The sequence below is a fragment of the Ornithodoros turicata genome, chromosome 1 (assembly GCF_037126465.1).
Source record: "Ornithodoros turicata isolate Travis chromosome 1, ASM3712646v1, whole genome shotgun sequence".
NCBI lineage: Eukaryota > Metazoa > Arthropoda > Arachnida > Ixodida > Argasidae > Ornithodoros > Ornithodoros turicata.
In genome coordinates this window covers 188,666,728-188,687,344 of record NC_088201.1, presented here as the reverse complement: position 1 = coordinate 188,687,344, position 20,617 = coordinate 188,666,728, and the positions used below count along the sequence as shown (strand labels likewise).

Sequence of the window (20,617 nt, the reverse complement as noted above, 5' to 3'; positions counted from 1 at the left end):
GTGCCTATGTCAGCAAAATTTTCATCTTGCCACTACATGTCTCCAGTTCCAGCCATCAGTATGCACCAGCTTGTCTCTCTTGTCAAGACACCCTTGTTTCGATGGTCCTAATGCTGATAGCCTTGATAAGACGTAGACGGGAACTCTCTCCTGATTGCTTGGACAACGCATCCAGGCCATCTTGTGAATGACGAGTATGCCCTGAACCTCAGGCAGCTGGAAAAGACAACTCCACATGACATTTCTTTTTGTTTAGCATAATGTCTTGTGGGCATCTGCACACCTGCCAAATCTCCCGCAGTGTTGGGAAGACAATGGCAAGAACAGAAGAACAGACACTATCCCAACCTTGGAGTTCAAAGCCTGTGCATTCCTTCCTTAGTTCCAGGGTCTCCCGCATTTTGAATGTGGAAGGTTGGCAGATGTGCAACATAGTACAACAAAAAAATTTCCGCCTCTTTCAGGATGAGCCCGATTCCAACTGCTAACTCCCTCCCAAACCAGCTTCCCTCAAATTTCGGCAAAATCCAATTTCTCCCAAAATACGTTACTCTTACATTCTTCAGTAACATGCTTCCCCTCTTCATTGGCACCTCAAATGCTTCTGTTTTCAAACTTGTAAGACTTTCCTTCAGAGTTTAAAATTCCCACTGGATATCTACCAATCAATCAGGGTTTTGTGTTGCCAATCAGGCCATGGCTAAATGGCATAATTGCGAGCATGTCGAGACTTACTGAGGCGGCTGGAATTGTTGGACCAGGATTCTCTGGATTGTTCCACGGCTGTCGTCCACGCTTATGATTTATGGGGGACAAGCTTGTGTAGGCCAAAAAGCTGCTGAGAATAGTCGCCCTTTTGTATACAGCCCTTGTCCACTTTAGGTGCAACAATTTGCATAACCAATAACACCCGAGTTTACCCTTCCGAATCTTGATGGGGGTCATTTAAACCGAAAAATTCATTACGGTGGTAATCATATAGCAAACGGGAGAGCACTGCAGCAGGCTCACCTGTGGTCCTCGGGATTGAGTCGCCTAAAATGTTGATCATAGCGGCAGAATTGAGGCGCGTACTCCACTAGAAGCTCTCTACGGAGGCAGATGTGTTGTGTTATGCACTGCACGGCGGCACATTTCTACCACCCTGGCAACAGAATGGCAACACAGGCTCTCGTCGGGCTCCTGTGGGTCGCGGACTCCACACAGACACCTGCCGATTTCAACATTCTAAACTGTTTCGCACATCCGACGGCAACCATGCAAAGAGATACGTCACCTAAAAATGTCATCCCGCGGGTTAGCCGCAGCCACATCTCGTGGATGGTCGGCGGGTTCCAGAGGTATTGGGTTCGTAGAGTATGGGTCATCATCCAGCATTAACTCGTCGCCGCTACCGCTAACATGTTCGTCAGAATCTCCCCCAGACAGAGAAACGTTTTCCGACTCCATGTTTGCTCCCTTCGCTTCGCGATCGCCAAACAGGCGCGCGGCTCGCATTTGCCCAGGGCGCGCGCTGATTGGCCTTATCCGGGTGACGTTTCCTCCCACTTTTAGACAGCGAGGGCGCAAGGATTCCGGTTTCTTTTTCATCGGATTGCGCGAAAAGTACGCCGCGGATCGAAATGGTATTTTCGGGTCCACTTCAGTGGTCGGCAAGGAATTAGAATTCGCATTAGTTTCGAAATTGACCTCGGAGAATGCGACTGTCCCTTTAAATGTTAATCGGCGTTGGTGAAATCGGACCTCAGTTCGTACAGGTGCCACTCAACGCCTGGCGCTCTGGCTGAACTCTGCAGGACAGAGGTCGCACTTGTAAGCCCTCTTGTCCGTGTGTGTTTGCTTGTGATTCCGCAGCTTCGTGCTCTCGCTGAACTCTGCATGGTAGAGATCACACTTGTATGGCTTCTCGCCCGTATGTGTTCGCTTGTGATACAACAGGCTTGTGCGCTGCCTGAATTCTGCAGGACAGACAGTGCACTTGTATGGCCTCTTGCCCGTGTCACCGAGGAAGTTTCCACTACCGGTATGAATGAGCTAAGAGATCATCCCGTAAAGGCTATGCAGACACACTTCTCACCGTCCATCACTGTTGAGGTATACATGATGCTTGTTCGAAACGAAGAAAAACGCTGCAGTATGCACGTGTGAAAATATAAAAGTTGATAATCCCGATTTACACCAGGCGTGCACTACCGTATTGGCATTTGTATGAGAACTATACAGAACCGAATTGAAACGAGAAGCAAGCTCCTGACAGATGCACTTGGGTTTTTCAAGTTGAGTTGTTTTTGAATAACGGAACATATTTATGGGAATAACTGCGCTCCTATACGTATTTACCACGAAATATAGCAAATAACGTGGCATAACGGTTCATGACAACATAACAGTTCAATGGTACATCTATAAGTCGCAGTGTGCAGACAGCCTGCATGCAGAGTGGTCCAAATTTCTACAGGGGATAACGCTAGAGAATGTCCCCGATATATCGATTAAGGTTTGAGTAGACTTTGGACACAGGAAGGAACAAACCACAGATAGACGACCGGGAACACCAAAAATACGCTTGACATCTTTCGAAAGGTGGCATCTGCCATTGTAAAGGGATACATGTAAAATAAGCAGTGAATTATCCCGTAGCGCTACTCAAATAAGCTCCTCATTGGACGTCACTGCTGAAACTGCACATGATACGCATTGTAACAAAGAAAAACGTCCAGTATGCATATGTGAAACGATGCAAGATGATAATCACCATTCGTAATAATGAATATGACCTATGCTCATTTGCAGGACCTACGGGGCTCTACAGCATATCCGGTCGTCGTGCGTCCCCAGCACGATCTCAATTGCTTCGAACTTCGGAGTGATAAATTATCAAGTCTTCTCACCAACAGCGATATTGCTGACCTCCCTGTGGTAGTCTTGTCAGTCGCAGGGGGCTTCCGACTCGGAAAGTCGTTTCTTCTCGGATTCTGCATCAGGTGCGGACTCGTTTGTTTGTTATTTATTTTTATTTATGCTTGTTACGCTACATTGCGCTGTGGCATACCGTAGCGGAGCCACAAAACTAAGAATGAACATGTAAATAAAATTACTACAATCACTGCACTAAACCATCATGGAAACAATCATTGTCCATTAAAGACTATAATTAGTTACAGGAGAGAAGGTATATCATACGCCTCTAAGCTGGAAGACCTAACCAAAATTGGCGAATTTCACTGCCGATACAGTTTCTATAAACACAGTCAGTACTCATTACATTATTGACAATAACATCTATCTATCTTGCAAGAGTAATGGGGAGGAGAGAGATTAAGTCGATGAACTTTACTGCACACTGTAGTTCCAGTCGTATACAGTTTTGGGGAAAAAAATGAATGCCTAAAACCGTCAGTTCTCCAAGGATAGGACCTCAACTTCCTGTGGTGGTCTAACCTTGGTAAGATAAACGTGGGAGGGTTCAGACCTTTGAAATACCAGTCTTATAATTTGTGATACCGTCCAAAAACTTAAGTCGCAGCTCTCTTCTTTTCAACGATAAGGTATCCAACCGCAGTGGATGTGGTTAGGGCCATAGCGACCCTCGTGGAAGATGGGGACGAGCGGCAGGACTTCAGCATAGATAACTGATTGATTGTGGATCCTCCGAGTATGGTTTTCAGCTTGTAGCAATGAGCAGCGTAGTCTCCCATATTGTCACTTATTAGGACCATCTCTAAAACATACCACTGTCGAATGTAGCATGAGTGTTGGTCGTCTTAAATGGCGTGGAATAGGGTCGAATGCCACATGTGTCAAGTGACTTTCGCTCCATGTACCGCAGGGATGGGCCTAAATACATTTTTCCGTATTTAAATGTGAATACAAAACATTCAAAAGAGGTATTTAAATGCTGAGCATAAATACGTCAATATGAGTATTTAAATGGGAAACAAATACAGAATTTAAATACCACAACTACTGTCATAAATACTGTGAGCAATATGCCACCTGGAATTACAGAAATGATGATCACAACAATCAATCAGCAAGGCAAAATAACACTTATTTCTAGATTATCAGTGCGTTTTTAATAATAAAAGTTTCTCGAAAACTGTATCTAGTAGGTATTTTCTGCTCGGCCGTATAGAATCAGATTCGCAAAGGAGAACGCGGGTGCTGGCGGAGAAAGGCATGTACTGAATTTGACGAAGCGGCTTCGCGCAACTAGGTAGGCGGGTAGTGCCGTCTGCCGGCAACAACTGTCCGCAGTGAAAAACTGGCCATCTAAAATGGTTTGTTGCACGTGCGTGCTTTCGGAAACGACATAACTCTATGGCCCTCCAAACTGTGCTTCGCCTTTCTTGCCGAAAAGTCAAACGCAGGGTAACTTTGAGATATGAGCATCTCGCGTCTTTAGGACTATTTATAAAGCATTTACAAACAATGAGTACCCAAAAATTGGTATTCAAGTATAATTACCAATAAACTTTTCCAGTCTGTATTTGATGTACTGGTTTAATTACAGTGTATCCAAATACTGACCATCCCTGATGTACTGTTGTTCTCGCGTATGGATATAGTGTGTCGGCGACCGCGAACTGTAAGCGGCACATTAGCTGACCACTACACCCATTTGAAGTGAGGTGAATATTAGATCCGTGCCTATTTTCACATCCGCAGTATACCTTCCAATGACGATAATTCCTGGTCTGACGTCGCGAGACACGTACGCTCTGCAACCCCATCGCTCTGAGCATCTTTAAAGGGCCCATGAAACGGTATTTGACAAGCCTACGATAAGTTTCGATTTGTTCCTGTGTACTATCGCATTCACCGTGTGGAATATGACGTTGAAAACCGTCCAAATTACAAGAATATTCTGTATTAACCACGGCGTAAATGGCGGCTGCTACGACACGCCAGCGAGGTGAGCTGCCCGTGACATCATACGCAGAGGATGTTGCCGATACGCAGGCGGTCTCTTGCCAGTAGACTGCAAGATTTGCAAGGAAACGTGCAAACTCCGCCGTGCGATATGTTTTAACTTGACCTGGAGCTAAGATCGTGTCTACTCACTGACACGAAATCCTACCAGAAGTGTAATTGTTAGGCTTATTTGTCAGCATGATTACCGGAGCACGTTTTCGTCCCTGCGCTGCTTCTTCGTTAGAAAATGGCGTTGTCTGTGGCCTTTTGGGAGCTGGTGCGTACGGAACGATTCCTACAGACGCTGTGTGCGTCACATGATCTCTTTCTTCCTGCATCGCTGACAACTTGCGCTTCGCCATATTTCTACCGGTTTCGACGGCAGATATACGACGTCGTTGTTGTCCAAACCGAAACCATGCACCAACGTCGTCCCGCGGGGTGCGTGTTCCAGGTCGTCCACAATGAACTATTTCCATGTACGCGTCGCTCCTGCCGGCGAGAGACGACATGATGGGAAGACGACGAAGCAAACGATGACAAATTAGCACCACGTGGGTATAGCTGGCATTTTATGAGGATGTAACAGGATAACATTTGTTTTGAATGGCATAGCCTCCTCCAGTGGAAGCACACAACACGTGATACACCCGAACGAGCCACACGATAACTTGTTAAAGGGCGACTTCGGAACCAAATGGATTTCAAGCTTTCGGTATTTCCACAATCATTTACACGAACTGAATATAGTTGTGAAATATATCTCTGAAATATGAAATAGTTGTAAATATATGTGAAATATATAATATGTGAAATATATAATATGTGATATATTGTATTGAAAACAAATGTGGAATCATAAAAACGACTTTCGAAATTTGAAAAAGTCTGGCTCCCGCCGAACGTCTATGGAAGCACTTCTACCTTTCTCTGCTCGGCCGACGTCACCGATCATTAGTCATGTCATTCTTGCGCTGTTTTTTCACTCTCAGAGTAACAGATGACCGTTGTTTCTTTCCATCTGTGTCGGAGGATCTGAACCACAATCTTCGTTCATTGTTTTGTTCCGGGAACGTAACGCAGCGGCTACGACCGGCGTGGTATACTGACTCGCAGGCAAACTGGACTCTCGAATTTGTGGAAGATCACGAGACCAGCATTATATAGTATCTGTTTTCGCTTTGGAAATGTATGCCACTGCCTTTCTAAGTGATCTTCATGGTTCTAAGAGATTCTGTATGTACGTCTTTATTTTGGTTTTTTAAAACTTCGTGATCATTGTCCGTGGCGGAAATACAAGAAACAAACGAAAAGGAGCAACGAAACAGTGGCCTAACCCGAAACAAAATGGCGGGAAAATGCCTACGGGCCTAGTAAGAATCTGTCCACTTACGCGGCAACTCAATAAAGCAGTATGAATAATAATGAGAAAATGCAGGGCCTTGAGCACGTACGCAAGTAAGCCCGTGCAACGTCCGGGTATCGCCGCGTAACTTCCTGTGAGGACAAACGACGGATATTTGTGGGAAGTCCAAATCGTGGCCACTCGGAGATGTGGAGGACGTCCGTCGAAAAAATGTCTGTCTCCCAGGGAGATCTCAATTTCCGGGAAAGGATATCCCCAGGAACACCATGGGAAGTTTTCTTCCGTTTGGGTTGTCGGCTTCATGCAGGGTGACGTAACGCGTTGGCCTTAGAAAGGGAAAGTCTTTGAGACTCCTCTCCACATTCCTGTTTCGGTTTGATTGCTCGCTTATTTGAGACATGATTCGTCACACGAGAAAGAAACAGAGTTGATGGCAGGTGGGTGATTCCATCTCAACTCAGGCAAGGTGGTCCGGGCACCATCAGTTTTTTTATTGAAAAAATATATGGTGTAGCCTGGCTCAGATTGACAAGGGAACAGCCTGTGTTTTTTTCTCTACTTTCCGTTGTTCCTGAAAAAAAAAAAAATACGGAAGAATATGGCAGGTCCGGGGCACTTTGAAGCATAGCGATTTTGGCGTTCAATATCTGTCTAACGAACGCGGTCACGGCTTTGAATTTTTTTTCACGCACTGTCAGCTATGTTGGCTACTAGTGCTTGGGTTCAGTTTCGGCGGTGATTTTGTTATTATGTGACGACGACGAAAATCGGTCATATTCTCGCGGCTATTGCGGCACTTGTGCACATGTCAGTGAAACGAGAAAGGCATCTCCATGTAGCGGAGACTGAGCTCTATAATTTGGTATCCAATTTAGGGGTCTACGCCAGGTTGCTGTCACGCATGGAGGCGTCTACAACACGTGACATTTGAAAAAATGCGGTTTTTGAGCGCTCATATCTAAAAAACCCCACCTCGAAAATTCTTCAAACTTCGTAGGCACATGCTTCCGTATATATAACTTCAGTGTACAGAAACTCGAAGGTTTTTTCCTTGCACAATAAAAGTTGCAGCGCGCCAAAATTCAGTGTGAGACTGTGGCGCCTGTAATGACCATGACGCTGCGACAAGTTCACTGGTCGATATTAGAGTTTTTCTTGAGACAGCGGACCGTGGTACCTGTAGTCTACCAAAGGAGACGTCCTTCAGTTAGCATAGAAGCATAGACAACGATTTCTGTGTCTGTCGGCGAGTACTTTGCCGTGACAGGAGCCGCCGCCGCTGCTAATGAACAGCGAGGAGAGTAACAGGATTAGCGCCACCCGCACTGGAGCCGTATCCGGCTTCAGGTAGAAAACCCATGTTAGTTTGGAGTCACTGCGAGAGTGAGTGATTCCTCTAGCCAGCAGTGATTTCGTTTCTAACAGATGTGTTTTGACACTGTTTCGACTCGCCGTCGCTTTGCCGTCTGTATCTTCGCCGTGAACATGAAATTAAGCAAAGACCGTGTCTACTGCGCGAGCTACATGAACAGGCACAGACAGAAGATACATTTTCAAAGGAACTTCACCCGTGTATCTTCGCTGGGCGATGCATTGACGACAAACGTTCTGACGCCTGAACATTATTGTAACGTGCGCGAGTCTGATTATCTTTGCCACAACTGCTGATGTAATCAATCAAATGTAAATAAATAGTGACTCATCTTTACCGGCATGGTCTAGAGTGTTGGATGTAAACATCGAACTTGCATGCACGTACCGCGCGAACAGTGACAGATACACTCAATCTGCACTTCTCTATATAGTGTCCTTGTGCAGCCGTTGTGCTGCATTCGACGTCCTGGGGAAAATATTCGACCCTTTGGGTTCTCAAATAGCAGCACAAACAGCACGGGCGGCGGTCACAAGAAAAACGTGAATATCGACCAGTTAACTTCTCGCAGCGCTTGCATGGTCATTACACGCACCACAGTCGGACACTGAGACTTTGGTACGCTCTAACTTTTATTGTGCAAAGAAAACACCTTCGATTTTCTGTGCACTCAAATATCATGTACAGAAGCATGTGCCTACGAAGTTTGAAGAATTTTCGAGGTGGCTTTTTTTAGATATGAGCGCTCAAAAACCGCATTTTTTTCATATGTCACATGTTTAGACGCCTCCATGCGTGAGAGCAACATGGCCTAGGCTCTTGAATTTTATATCGAATTATGGAGCTCAGTCTCCGCTACACGGCGATACCTTTTTTGTTTAACTGGCATATACACAAGTGCCGCAATAGCCGCAAGAATATGAGCGATTTTCGTCATCGCCACCAAATTTGCGTATTTTTAGCTGCAAAATAACAAAATCCCAGCCGAAACTAAACCCAAGCACTAGAATACAACATAGCTGACAGTGCGAGGGAAAAAAATTCAAAGCCGTGAACGCGTTCGTTGGAAAGATATTGAACGCCAAAATCACTATGCCTGAAAGCGCGTTGAATCTGCCATATTCTTTCGGACTTTTGTTTCTCAAGAACTATGAAAACTAGAGAAAAAATACTTGCTGTTCCATTCTCAATGTGAGTCAGGCTACACATATAGTTTTTCAATAAAAATCACTGATGGTGTCCGGACCACCTTGCCTGAGTTGAGATGGAATCACCCAGGTATACTGTAGCTGTTGTGCACCAACCAGGATGTGCAGAAATTTTTTCGATCGTTCCGAAGTACACCTTTTAAGGCATATTCGTGGCATGCCATGTTTTCATGCCAAATATCATTCTGACGCTCGTACCGCTTCCGCTTGCCGTACTTCTTTTGGTGGTGCTTTTCCTGTGGGAAGCGGAAGAATCGTACACCGACATTGCCTTGAATGTTTCGGCAGTCCACGACGCAACACATTACAGGCATTGCGAAAAAAAGCTTCGCCAAGTTGCATCACAGCATAAACCATACCCAATTAGTCATGATGCTTTCATGCCAACGAACATGGCGTTGGCCGCCTGGGCATGCGCAGTCGCGCACCCAGAAATGGTCAATTGGCTGAAAGAGCTGGACGTTGATGCCGTAAGCCCACTTCGAAGGGATGTATCCGGCGGTCACGCCCCGGTATCTTTGTGCGGTAGCCGCGCTCCCTGTGCGTCGAATACGGCTAGAAGTCGATGTGTGTATGATAGTGAGTGATCGTCATGTTCCTGGCAGAGTAATCTGAATTCGCGAAAATCATTTCATGGTCGCTTTAACGGTATCCCGAAGTTTCACGGTGCTCCATGTATGTTGAACCAGGCTTTCTGAGAAACTGTTATCGTACGTGAATTCTCTTGGTAGCTGAGTGTGGACAGTCACATTGCGCGAGTCACATCGTATATTTGCCTAATTGATTAATTACCTTCAAGTACATATACATTTGCTAATTCAATTTAGGAAACAAATGTTAGTACGAAAATTGAAGAGGGCGCACAGCAAGCATCTCGTCAGCTGCTTCCAATGAAATGCTCGGAAGAGAAAGAAAGATAAACTTTGCACAAGAACGATCGTGCGTAACAACCGAGTAATCGCCGAGCCAGGCTGTAAGGGTGAACATCATTCACTCACACCGACACATAAACAACTTCATTTTGAGATGATGAACGGGGAGTTTCATCGCCATGGAGGATACTCTACCCCATTGCTGGCGGTGATGTGGGGAATTAAATAATGAGACCCTTCACAATCACGACCAAAGTCTTATGGTGTCCAAAAAGGTCAAGAGAGCTTTGAGGACAGACCCTTCGATTTGTCCATGGACCAAGCAAGTTTGAGAGAGAGAGAGAGATAGGACAGCTAACTAAGAGACCCGGAGAGTGCATTTCGGGAAGGTTGGTAGTGTAGGCAATGGAATGGAATGCACGTAAAGCACGACACAAAATTTCTTCAGAGGGAGAGAGTTTGCTTTCTAACCTAATTGAAATAAAGAAGTGTAGTTAGCAGGTGCATTTTACTCCAAACAGCTCTCGTGAAGGATCTTTCGCTCGAGATTGCTGTATTTTCAAAGCGATCCGTATTGTGCCGCCAATGCTTCCAGTGTGTGCAGATCCACATGGAGGAGAAAACTAGCGTGCCGCTGCGTGAGCTCGCATGACGTTCACTCTTGGGTAGTCGCGTGGGAACGAAGATGGCAAGCAACAGGAGGCCGCGAAGCCTTTGCCTGGCTTAGCGTGGCCGGGCGATGAGTGAGGAAGCCCTCGTACCATCACAGCGCTGTTTCATCAGACCGCGCGTGTTTCTGTGCCCGGGAATTTCAAATCGTGCGGATTCCAGTGAGTGCGCGATGCCGCTGCTACATTGTACTGTTCAAGCTCACGCAAGGTAACGCATGAACCTGGTAAAATAGGAAGCCCACTACCGTCCTTAGAAAAACATACAATGCGGTCCTCTTGAGGGCTCCCTTTCACGATTTCGACAGTGCGTCCTCTGAAATTGTCGGCATTATATTGTCACCAAGTAAATTACATTTGCTTCTGGACCGCGGGAGGAAATACTTTTTCATCTAATAATAATAATATAGCTAAATCTATAAATAATTATTACATATATATAGACAGTGCTCCAAATACACACGCACAATACACCGACAACACAAAAATTCCTTGACTCACGCTATCTGAATTGCGTTAGTGTGCAGCAGGTTTTATTGGGCACGATGTAGAACTCTTTCTTTCTCTTCTTTTTTCTGAAAGCATTGTTGAACCTGTTGGAGGCATCCCGTATATTTTCAAGCTGGTGGTTAATATCTAGCATTGGTCGTCCGCACTATTGTACGATAGTACAACCATGTATATCAGTTAAACGTGGAAATACGTAGTACAGAATCTGTAACTTCTTCATACTTGGCTTACACTTCTCCGTGCAGACGGAACGAACCTGTTTGCTAAGAGTCACAATTTTCCTCGGCCCAAGCTATCGGAGAGCTGCATGTTCAATCTCGAAAACAAAACAGTTAGAAAGGGTGAAGATTATCTTTGGAGATATCGTATGATACAATCTACTTACATCCTTCGCCTCTATCAAAACTTGTATGACAGAGTTGAGCTTACGTTTCTTACACCACTGTGTGCTTACTTCTTTGCTATGATGTGACAGGTATCTAGAGCACCTAGAGACGTCGTCAAACCAATCAGATTGGATGGACAAGGAGAATATACCCTTGACGGGCTTTTCTTGGAAGTACGGCAGCAAAAGAGAGACAACTGGTATTCAGCTGTGGGGAAAAGTGTTCAAGGTGAAGACGCCACAATACGGGATCGTGGCAGTCATTCTGATGGACACGGAAGGTGCATTCGACAACACGTCCACGCTGGAAGGAAATGTCACAATTTTCTCAATGAGCATGCTGTTGAGTTCTGTACAAGTGTACAACCTCAGCAAACAAATAACTCAATCCGATTTGGAGCACCTGAAGGTGGGTACGAGTGACGTATGTGGGTGATTTCAAGATTATTTTCTACCAACTTCGGTGTAATTACAGTTTTGCTTCTAACGCATGCGGATAGTGTCTATGCTGTCTTAAGAAAGCCTGCTGTGATGTGATTCTGTTTCTCGAAAGGTCTCATTTTGTTGAAGTGAAAACGTCTGCAATGTGTGTTTGGTAACCACGTCAAAATTTACGACGCAACGAAATTACGCCGAATTTGACGATGGAATAAGTCTGTGAGTAATGAACGGATACCAACCAACCGGTTCAATCCAGATAGCTGGTACATGTAAGATTCTAGCTAACAAAGTCACTGCGGCGGCTGACGCATTCTGTGGGTATAAGCGGGATTGTTAGAGAGCAGGAAATATAGGGGCACGCGTACTTTGCGGCCAGTCTGTCTCATGAACGCGCGAAGATACGACGCCGATCGATGTGTTGTTGGAACACGCTTGAGATGTTCTACCAGATTGGGTGCAACTACAGCAACCTTATTTTTTTTAAACGTGGAAAGTTGCAATGTCGGCATGTATGAAACAAAAACACGAAAATATGATCAGGATCGAATAAAACGACAACGAGAGGACAGGGCGTTTCAAAAAGTCAAAAAGTCCCCAAACTCCAGCTTCGAGCAATGGAGACAGCTACCGGAGTGCCGAAAAATAGCGGAGGCGGTAAATTCGACTGTTCCCCCCAGTGGGGCTGTCCCCCTCGACCCCCCACCAGTGGGGCAACTTCGACTTGTGTGATTGTGAAAGTGATCTGCAAAGACGACGCAGTGCATTCTGATGGGGGCTCAGCACAGTGGAGGGGCGAGAGTCCGCAAGAGAACACGCGTCGGCGATTGGAGGCGCCGGCTGCGCCGTGTCGTTCGAAGTGAACGCGTTTGGCCAAACGTACCGTTTCTTTCACTAACATCCCGCAAAGGAATCGGACATACTCCCCAAGAAGATTCAGACGGCCTTTCACATTGGTAGTACGCTGAGGACTTGCCAAACACATGCAAGCGTGATGACAAAGCTGCACCAGAAGCTCAATGGTAAGATTAAGTAACTACCAGAAGTGTAATCTTAAAGAAGCAATGAAGTAATACTTAAGGTGCCTCGAAGCCGCGTTTCATTTGTCGAGCTGTCCATCACGAGCCACGATGCAAAATATTTTCGCGGTGCGGTGTATTGTCACTGCCAAATGCAACTTACAGAGGCAGTTGGAGAAAGCAGCCGGCTTGCACACTCCTCGAGTGACGTCGGAACGGCTCCGTGTCTTTCTTCTTTGATTCATTCTTATCGAATCACGCACTTCTTTAACTCACGTGAGCTGCACAGGGCACGTCACGAGTCACGTGCGAGGAGAATCGGCTACGTTACAACGTCCCCTCCTCCTTCTCTTACTCCTGATACGCTCTTTCCGCCAGTGCAGGATTTTGTGTGTGTGTGTGTGCGTGTTTAAAAAGTCTGAGGAACTGATATGTTCGTCACCTGCCAGTCATTGTTTTGCAGAAGCTAGTTCTATTCCTTGCAGTCTCACACCGCAGACAATAATAAAAACAAATGGGGGTCACCTCAGTGCTCCTTCGAAGGTACAAAAACAGTAAAAAGGGTAGAAAAACTTTACTTCAAGGATACTTTCACAAAACACGTTCCCAAAACCCGGACGGTGGGTGGGGAGAGTGTGGATGTCCGTGGATATCGCTTGTGAAAGTTAACTAAGTATTTGGAACTTATTAGCAGCAGGTTGCTACTCGCAAGCAGTCTTGTTGTTCCTCGCAAAGCTCTGAGATCTACGCTGAACCATCGAACCAACTGAACGCATATTTGCTAGGCTGATGAGTCGGTTCACTTCGATGGTTCGTACACTGTTACGATTCGCTCCCCATTCGTCATCTCGGAACAAAGTGGTTACTGTTGTGGTTTTCACATCAGAGGGTCACTTCATTAATGTGGGCCGGAAAACTCCAACGCACGCTCCTAGACCGATGTATGTCCCCCCTCCCCCCGCACCCCGCCCTTCGTCTGCCGGTGCCGTATCTTCAGTCTTGAGCCCAGCGAGTAAGAACGCTACCGACTGGTCTTTCCCAAAACAGAAAAAAAGATACATATTCACATAATGGCAATCGATGTTCCGAGGTGGAACATACAGAAAGGACAAGTACATACAAAGCCTCAAGTGCGGTAATCCAGAAGATATGGGTTCGAGGCCTACAGCTGGATAACCAGTTCAGTGACTTCCTTCTTTGATCATTAATTTCTTAGGCACTTGAGGCTTTGTTTGTATTTGTCCTTTCTATGTGTTCCAGCGTCAGAACATCAATTGCCATCATGTTCAACAGATGGCGCTTGCGTCGATCCCGTCGTCTGAATATGTGCATGAGGGAGAAAACATGTAAGAGTGAAATGGGGATGAGTGAGAGAGTGGTTATTTGTCCCTTTAGATGACGCACCCTTCGAAGTCGCTTGAGAGCTGTGTTAGCGTAGCCCAGTTGGTAGAGCCCTGAACCGGTAATCCCGAAGATGTGGGTTCGAGTACAACAGCTGAATAACCTTTTCAGTGACTTCCTCCTTTCATCATATTCAGATCTGTTACATGAAGAACACCAGAACAAGGAACTGTGGTTGTAAAAGTGCGTCAACTGCTATATTGTTATCACACCTGGAGTATTCGTGGGACTGATTCGTAAACTTTCGGCAGCTCCTCAAACGGATGACCGGTATAGTGTGGCGTTGTGTTGTTTCCAGAAAGAAGCTCGAATATCTCCATCAGGTATGAACGCAACACCGATACGTCAGGATCGTGCACAAAAAAATAACAACAATAATTCATGTATTTGTGTAAGAGAAAGACCATGCCTGGGGCCAACGAGTATCTGGGGTAAATGATACGGATGTCTTGTGGAGTCATGACGAAAAGGAGCAAAGCAAGAAAAGAAAGTCATGGGGAATGTGTTTATCATTCAAAAAGGGAGTGAAAGGGGGGAATATATATTTATTGAAAGGAAAGGTCTGCCAGACCAGGAGTGAAAGGTTACGCTGCGCTACGACGGTTTAACAAAGTCATGGAATAAAGATAAAATAATAGCAAGGGTGTTTATTTGTTCCTAGTCAACAGTCTGTAATCGATTTCTTTTTTTCAGCTATTCGCGGAGTATGCTAGCATGGCTCAAAGCAAAGGGGGCCGGGGAAAAGAGGCGTTCCAGAAGCTCCTGTTTCTGATTCGTGACTGGCAATATCCCGGAGACCAGCCATTTGGTCTGGAAGGGGGAAAAGCGCTGCTTCATTCTGACCTTGGAGATGGCCCCTCACTCCCAGAAAAAGTCAGGCAGCTGCGTAAAAATATCAGAGCCAGCGTCGGCGAATTGGGATGTTTCCTCATGCCCAGACCTGGTGACGCGATAGAGAACAAGAGTTTCGACGGAAGGCTTCGTGGTAAGATTCTTGGAAATTCTACTTTCGTATATCCCTCACAGTAGAGTATGTAGGAGAAAGGAATGTCCCTGGTTAACGGGTGTAGGAAAAAACGGTCCTGGAAATAACGGTCCCGGAAAAAATGGTCCCGGAAGAAAGGATCCCGGAAAGAAGGGTCCCACTGGCAAAAGGCGGAAAAAAAAGGTCCCGCAGGCATGGAATGGTTTTGCCATCGCTTGTGCACAAAAGCACATCTTTGGTGTGACAGATGATGCTCCTCAGACAGAGACAGTTATTATGTTTTGTGAATACGGTGTTTTATTTGCTCTTTTTTTTCTTGCTTTGAATTGCCTAGTTGTAGGACCTGACTACCCCGCTTGACTAAAATTCCTACCCCAAAGTCGGCAATAACTCGATCGGTAGCTGGCTTCGGGTAGTAGCTTCGGTTGGCGCTTACACATGACGTCATTCTCTTTTCCGGCTTTGGCCGGAGTTCTTAGACCTAGGTCAGTGAACTTTTTGTCTGTATAACCTACTCTAGCCTAAGCATAGTACTGGTGAAAAGCTTTCTGTCCTTCGGTTAGCGCTTACACTTGACGTTATTCTATTTTCCGGCTTTGGGCGGAGTTCTTTTTGTCTGTGTAACCTACTCTATCCTAGGCGTGGTCAGACGGAGGCCTCGAATAAAAGTATGGGGGTTATACCAGTGGAGTGGGGGGTATATATTTACTGGAAAAAAAAAATACTAATAACTATAACTACAAGGAACGGTCAGCCAGGTGCGAAGCCGGTATGCAATAAAAAACTTGTTTCAGCACTAGTTCATAGACTGTTCATGCACGGTATGCACGAATGTACTAAGAGTATTCAGAAGAATGTGCGGGAGAAAGAAAATAACGGCTGGGTCCGGTACCATTTTTTCCTGTCTTACTATAGCAGTGTGACATGTAATTGCCCGCTGTTTTTGTTCTTGAATAAATCCAAGCGTATTTGTGCACTAATGTCATCTGTCCCGCACCGATCGAGTTACTGCCAACTTTGGGGTAGCAACTTTGGGGTAGGGCATTTTAATCAAGCGGGGTAGTCATATGCTACTACTGCGCAATTCACTACGCAATTTATAATTTGTAATGTATTGAATGTCTAAATAAAGCACTTATCTATCTAAAAATTCAAAGCAAAAAAAGAAAGAGGAAAATAAAACACCGTGTTCACAAAATATAATACATATATCACTGTCACACCAAAGATGTGTGTTTAAGCGATGGCAAAGCTATATCGCCTGCCTGCGGGACCATTTTTTCCGCCTTGTGCCAGCGGGACCCTTCTTTCCGGGACCCTTTTTTCCGGGACCATTTTTTCAGGGACCATTTTTTCAGGGACCGGTTTTTCCGGATCCCCTGGTTAACGCATCGATGAGTGATCGATGAGCTCTACTGCTCCACGGATACCCGTCGTTATTCAGCCTGTCCAGTTCCATGTAGCAAAACGTGGATATGTACATTTAGACGAGTGGTATGTCTACTCGACATCTCCTAATACCATTAGTGTCCAGTGGGCGTCCTGTAATATTCCTCTAGGAAAGCTAAGGTTTACGCCACTGGACATCTAACCCGAGACATCCAACATCTTACTCTAGCGCAACTTCAGACATTTCCTAGACGAGACAGAACGTGCTCCTAGGCCTGTGTTAGGCATACTTTCTAAATTTGTGCCACAGTTATACCTCAATTTTCCTTGTGGAGTCCCGGATCATACATCCTCTAGGCAGTACAGAGACAACACTTAGCAGCTTTCCTGTACCTGCGTACAATAGCAAAGATGTCTATTATACGTATGAAACTAACACGGCAATCACTCACGCAAGAAACATTTTACCGGAAATACGTTTAAAAGCTCTAGAACACTTCAAAAGTCAGAAGCGCAAGCATTTTACGTTTGTGCAGCAGTATAGCTAGACAATAATGGTAGAGAAAACTTATCAAGTGCTGGACATTGGATAGATAGTAATATCTAGATTATCACAGCACACATTGTTGAACCTGTGGAGATTACACTGAAATATTAACTCATGGTGCTTATCTTCCCTGATGATACATCTTCAATTCCCGTAGGCCTACTCTCGGGGTGCTCAAAAGCAAAAATTCAAAACAGGTTAGCAAACAAATTTGGCTAGCTACTGAGGTCGGCGGCCTATGCACTTGATACTCCCACTTTTTTGTGGCATACACATGGTATAGGGTAAAGTGGGGGCTACTTGAAGACGGGGGAAAGTTGAGGACAGTTTCGGTTTTTCGCGTGGCATTTTCTTAGCAATATTTGTTTCTCGTCTGTGACACCAAGGGGAACACTGCGTTGTCTGGGCTTTGAAGTAACATGTTGACGTTCTGCACGTGGCTTTTTAGAAAGACGTCAGACGCTGTTTTGCAGATGCGGTCGAGGTAAGAGGGGCCTTTTTTTGTTCCATCTGTAATTTTCGCCAGCATGGTCTTCCAATCTACTCACTTCTGCTTCCCGCATAATAAAATATGACCTCCTCGTTATGATGCTGTCTTACTGCCCTGTGTTTCCATGTGCACTACTCGTTATCTGACCTTTCGGCTGACCCAAACAAAAGACAAAATTTAAACCGGGCATTAATTTTTGATGTCCCCAGCTTACTCATAGGGTGGTGTAATTTGATGAAAATATGTAGCCTGTCATTTTTGGCTCGTTCGAAACAAATATCTGGTTTAGCACCACAGTAATTTGTGGATCATTGCTCAATGGTTTGGGCAATTAGTTAACAAATTATGGAACAATTTAGGCGATTATTCTGACTGCTATTAACAAATTATTTCAACTGCCTTCAACATAGACCACCTTACTCTAATATATTTCAAGTGACATATAAGAATCCATTGACTAGGTAGAAATGTTCTGATGTTCATAATGACACACAGTCGAATGTTTGTCAGTTGTACATTGTTGTGTCAGCCAACTAATATTTGGCTAATGTGCCTTAACCCTGTCGGAAAACGACACCAGGAAATCCTGATACAAACAACAAGCCGTTATTTGGGTCATTGATAACCTGATGTGATATGGGGAGATCAATGTACAATTTCGTCCATGTACACTCCGCCCCCTGCGCTTTCATCGGGTTGGCAGGGTCATACCCGGTGTGATACGGTAGAGAGCCAGATAGACAGATAAGTGCACGTCACAAAAATATGATTATTTCCTATATATAAATATATATATATATATACTCATGGAACGCTGCAACAGCACCAGAGGACACGTGTTTCGCCGTGTTTGCGGCTCGTCCGCTCTTGGTAGCTGCGCATCGTTCAGAATTGGCAAACCAGGGGTCGCTCAGTGAGCGATATGCACCTGTAATTTCAAACACGTCCAGTGTGATTTACTTATTTCTTTAATGGCTTTTTTTCCTCATTATATATATAGGAGAAAGTCATGTAATGTAAGTCTATATATATATATACTACAAGTAATGAAGAGACATGAGAGGCCGTATAAGGGTTAAAAACGGTTGCTACTTTTATTACATTAATAATTAAGGAAGTACCGTATTTTCACGCGTATTAGCCGCGGCTTATGCGCTACTTTTTTTTTTTTGCGGACGCTCTGCGACTTATCCACGGGTGCGGCTTATCTGATGGCTATTTTCCCCTGGTATTTTCCCCATACCCCGGATTAAACGAAAGGGCCGACAGTGCCTCACGTTTTTCAGAACAGGACCGCCCTGCCAGTGCACGAACAATACCGAACAGGGGCGGGTCCACATTCGAGTGGACTGACCTTCCGAATACATTCCCCCACGTATCTTTAACAAAAGGGGTGGCAGTGATTAATGTCTCCTGGAACACCAACTAACTCATCAATCCACAAAAAACACGCAACAAGGGCACAATCCGATCTTAGTAGAACACTAGAACTGACCTCCTTTGTCATACATCATGCCGACACCGGAATGTGGACCACAGGGTTTATGGCCTTCCCTACGGTCTCTTTTGTCGGCAGGAAGGGTTCAATACACCTGACATCGGGATAAAACGTGATCAGCTAAGCGTCAGTTCTCATTTGACCTGAGCAGCAGCATTCATGGACACGGGCACGGCAGTTAGAGGTAAGGCATGGCTCCAACGCGGAGGCACAGCTACGACAGCGGCCTCAAACTAGAAGTCGTCAACGTCGCGGACTAGTACGGGAACAGGGTAGCTGGCAGGGAGTACGGCGTCGACGAGCGTTGAAAGTCTCTATTGATTTTGTTTGTGCATCACTGGTTTAGCGCACAAAGCAGTCGCGTCGTATTACCCGCGGCTTATCTGCGAGTGCGGCTTATCTGCAAAAACATTTTCAAAATGTATCTAAAAACGAGTTCTGCGGCTTATCTGCGGTGCGGCTAATACGCGTGAAAATACGGTACTAGAAATAGATTTATAGTTAGGGCTCGACGTTTCGGCAGTCAGCGCTGCCTTCAACAGGACTCAACCTGGAAATAGGTGACAAGGGCTTATATACAAGGGAAAGGGGGAAATGATAGGGGAACAGTGCACGTGGAGCAGCGTTGGTGATGTTGCAGGAGCATTGTTGCTGGTCGTCCATTGAGTATTGCAGGGTGTTGGCTGTCTTCCAGGAGAGTTCTCCTTAGTCTTTTGATAAACCTGAAATGATAAAAAGAGAGACGGCAGAAAGAACGAAAGAGGGTCGGGGGACTTGGTCTACGAGCTAAGGCTGAGACCTGTAGACAATATGCCGGGGTCTTCGTTTATCGTGGACTGGAATTTGTGGATTAGGAATGATTCACGATGTTGCCTGCTACGGTCTGAGAGGAAACCAGATTGTAAGATGTACACGCGGATGCCCTTGAATGAGTGGTCGGTTTGATTGAAATGACGCGACACAGGGAGATTTGGTTTCTTTGTAATATCGAATCTGTGATTATTAAAACGAATTCGGAATGATGTTGTAGTTTGGCCAACATACTGTGCTTTGCATGGGCTGCATTCCAATAGATATATTACGTTAGATGAGTTGCAGTCAGAAGCACTTTTTATTTTTACTTGGAAGTTGCTGTCTGTGCTTCGTACCCTGTCTGCAGTCTGCATTACAGTACAAATTTAGCATCTTTGTCCGTTGCATGGGTGGCAGCCTTCGGTTGTAGGAGGTGACTTATTGACTTTTGCGCTGACTAAGTGGTCTTGAAGATTCCTTGCCCGACGATATGCTATGCGAGGCGGTTCTGGGAATATTTCTCCAAGGCGCTCCGACTATGTTAAAATTGGGTGATGAATTGGGTTTCAGTATTGGGTTTCAGTATGTTTTTAAGGTTAGGGATCGCGCCATTGAAGGTGACTGTAAGATTAACAAGCTTGGGGCGTTCAGGGCGTGTTGAGTTTTTAGAAGTTCACTGCGATTAGTACGGCGGGCTCTATATATCGCGTCCTTCACAAGGTCCTGTGGGAAGTGTCGGCTGACCAGCGTGTTTTGAAGATCG

At 45.4% G+C, this 20,617-nt stretch overlaps 1 protein-coding gene across 1 annotated transcript in view; it reads left to right on the top strand.

Annotated features, from left to right (window-relative positions):
- Nucleotides 1-20,617, top strand: part of LOC135374324 (atlastin-2-like) — a 78,543-nt gene that overhangs the window by 15,158 nt on the left and 42,768 nt on the right. Inside the window, exons 3-5 of the mRNA XM_064607306.1 lie at nt 2,794-2,984; nt 11,386-11,704; nt 14,847-15,138. Coding sequence (XP_064463376.1) covers nt 2,794-2,984; nt 11,386-11,704; nt 14,847-15,138 — 802 coding nt within the window. The remainder of the gene's footprint in view (nt 1-2,793; nt 2,985-11,385; nt 11,705-14,846; nt 15,139-20,617) is intronic.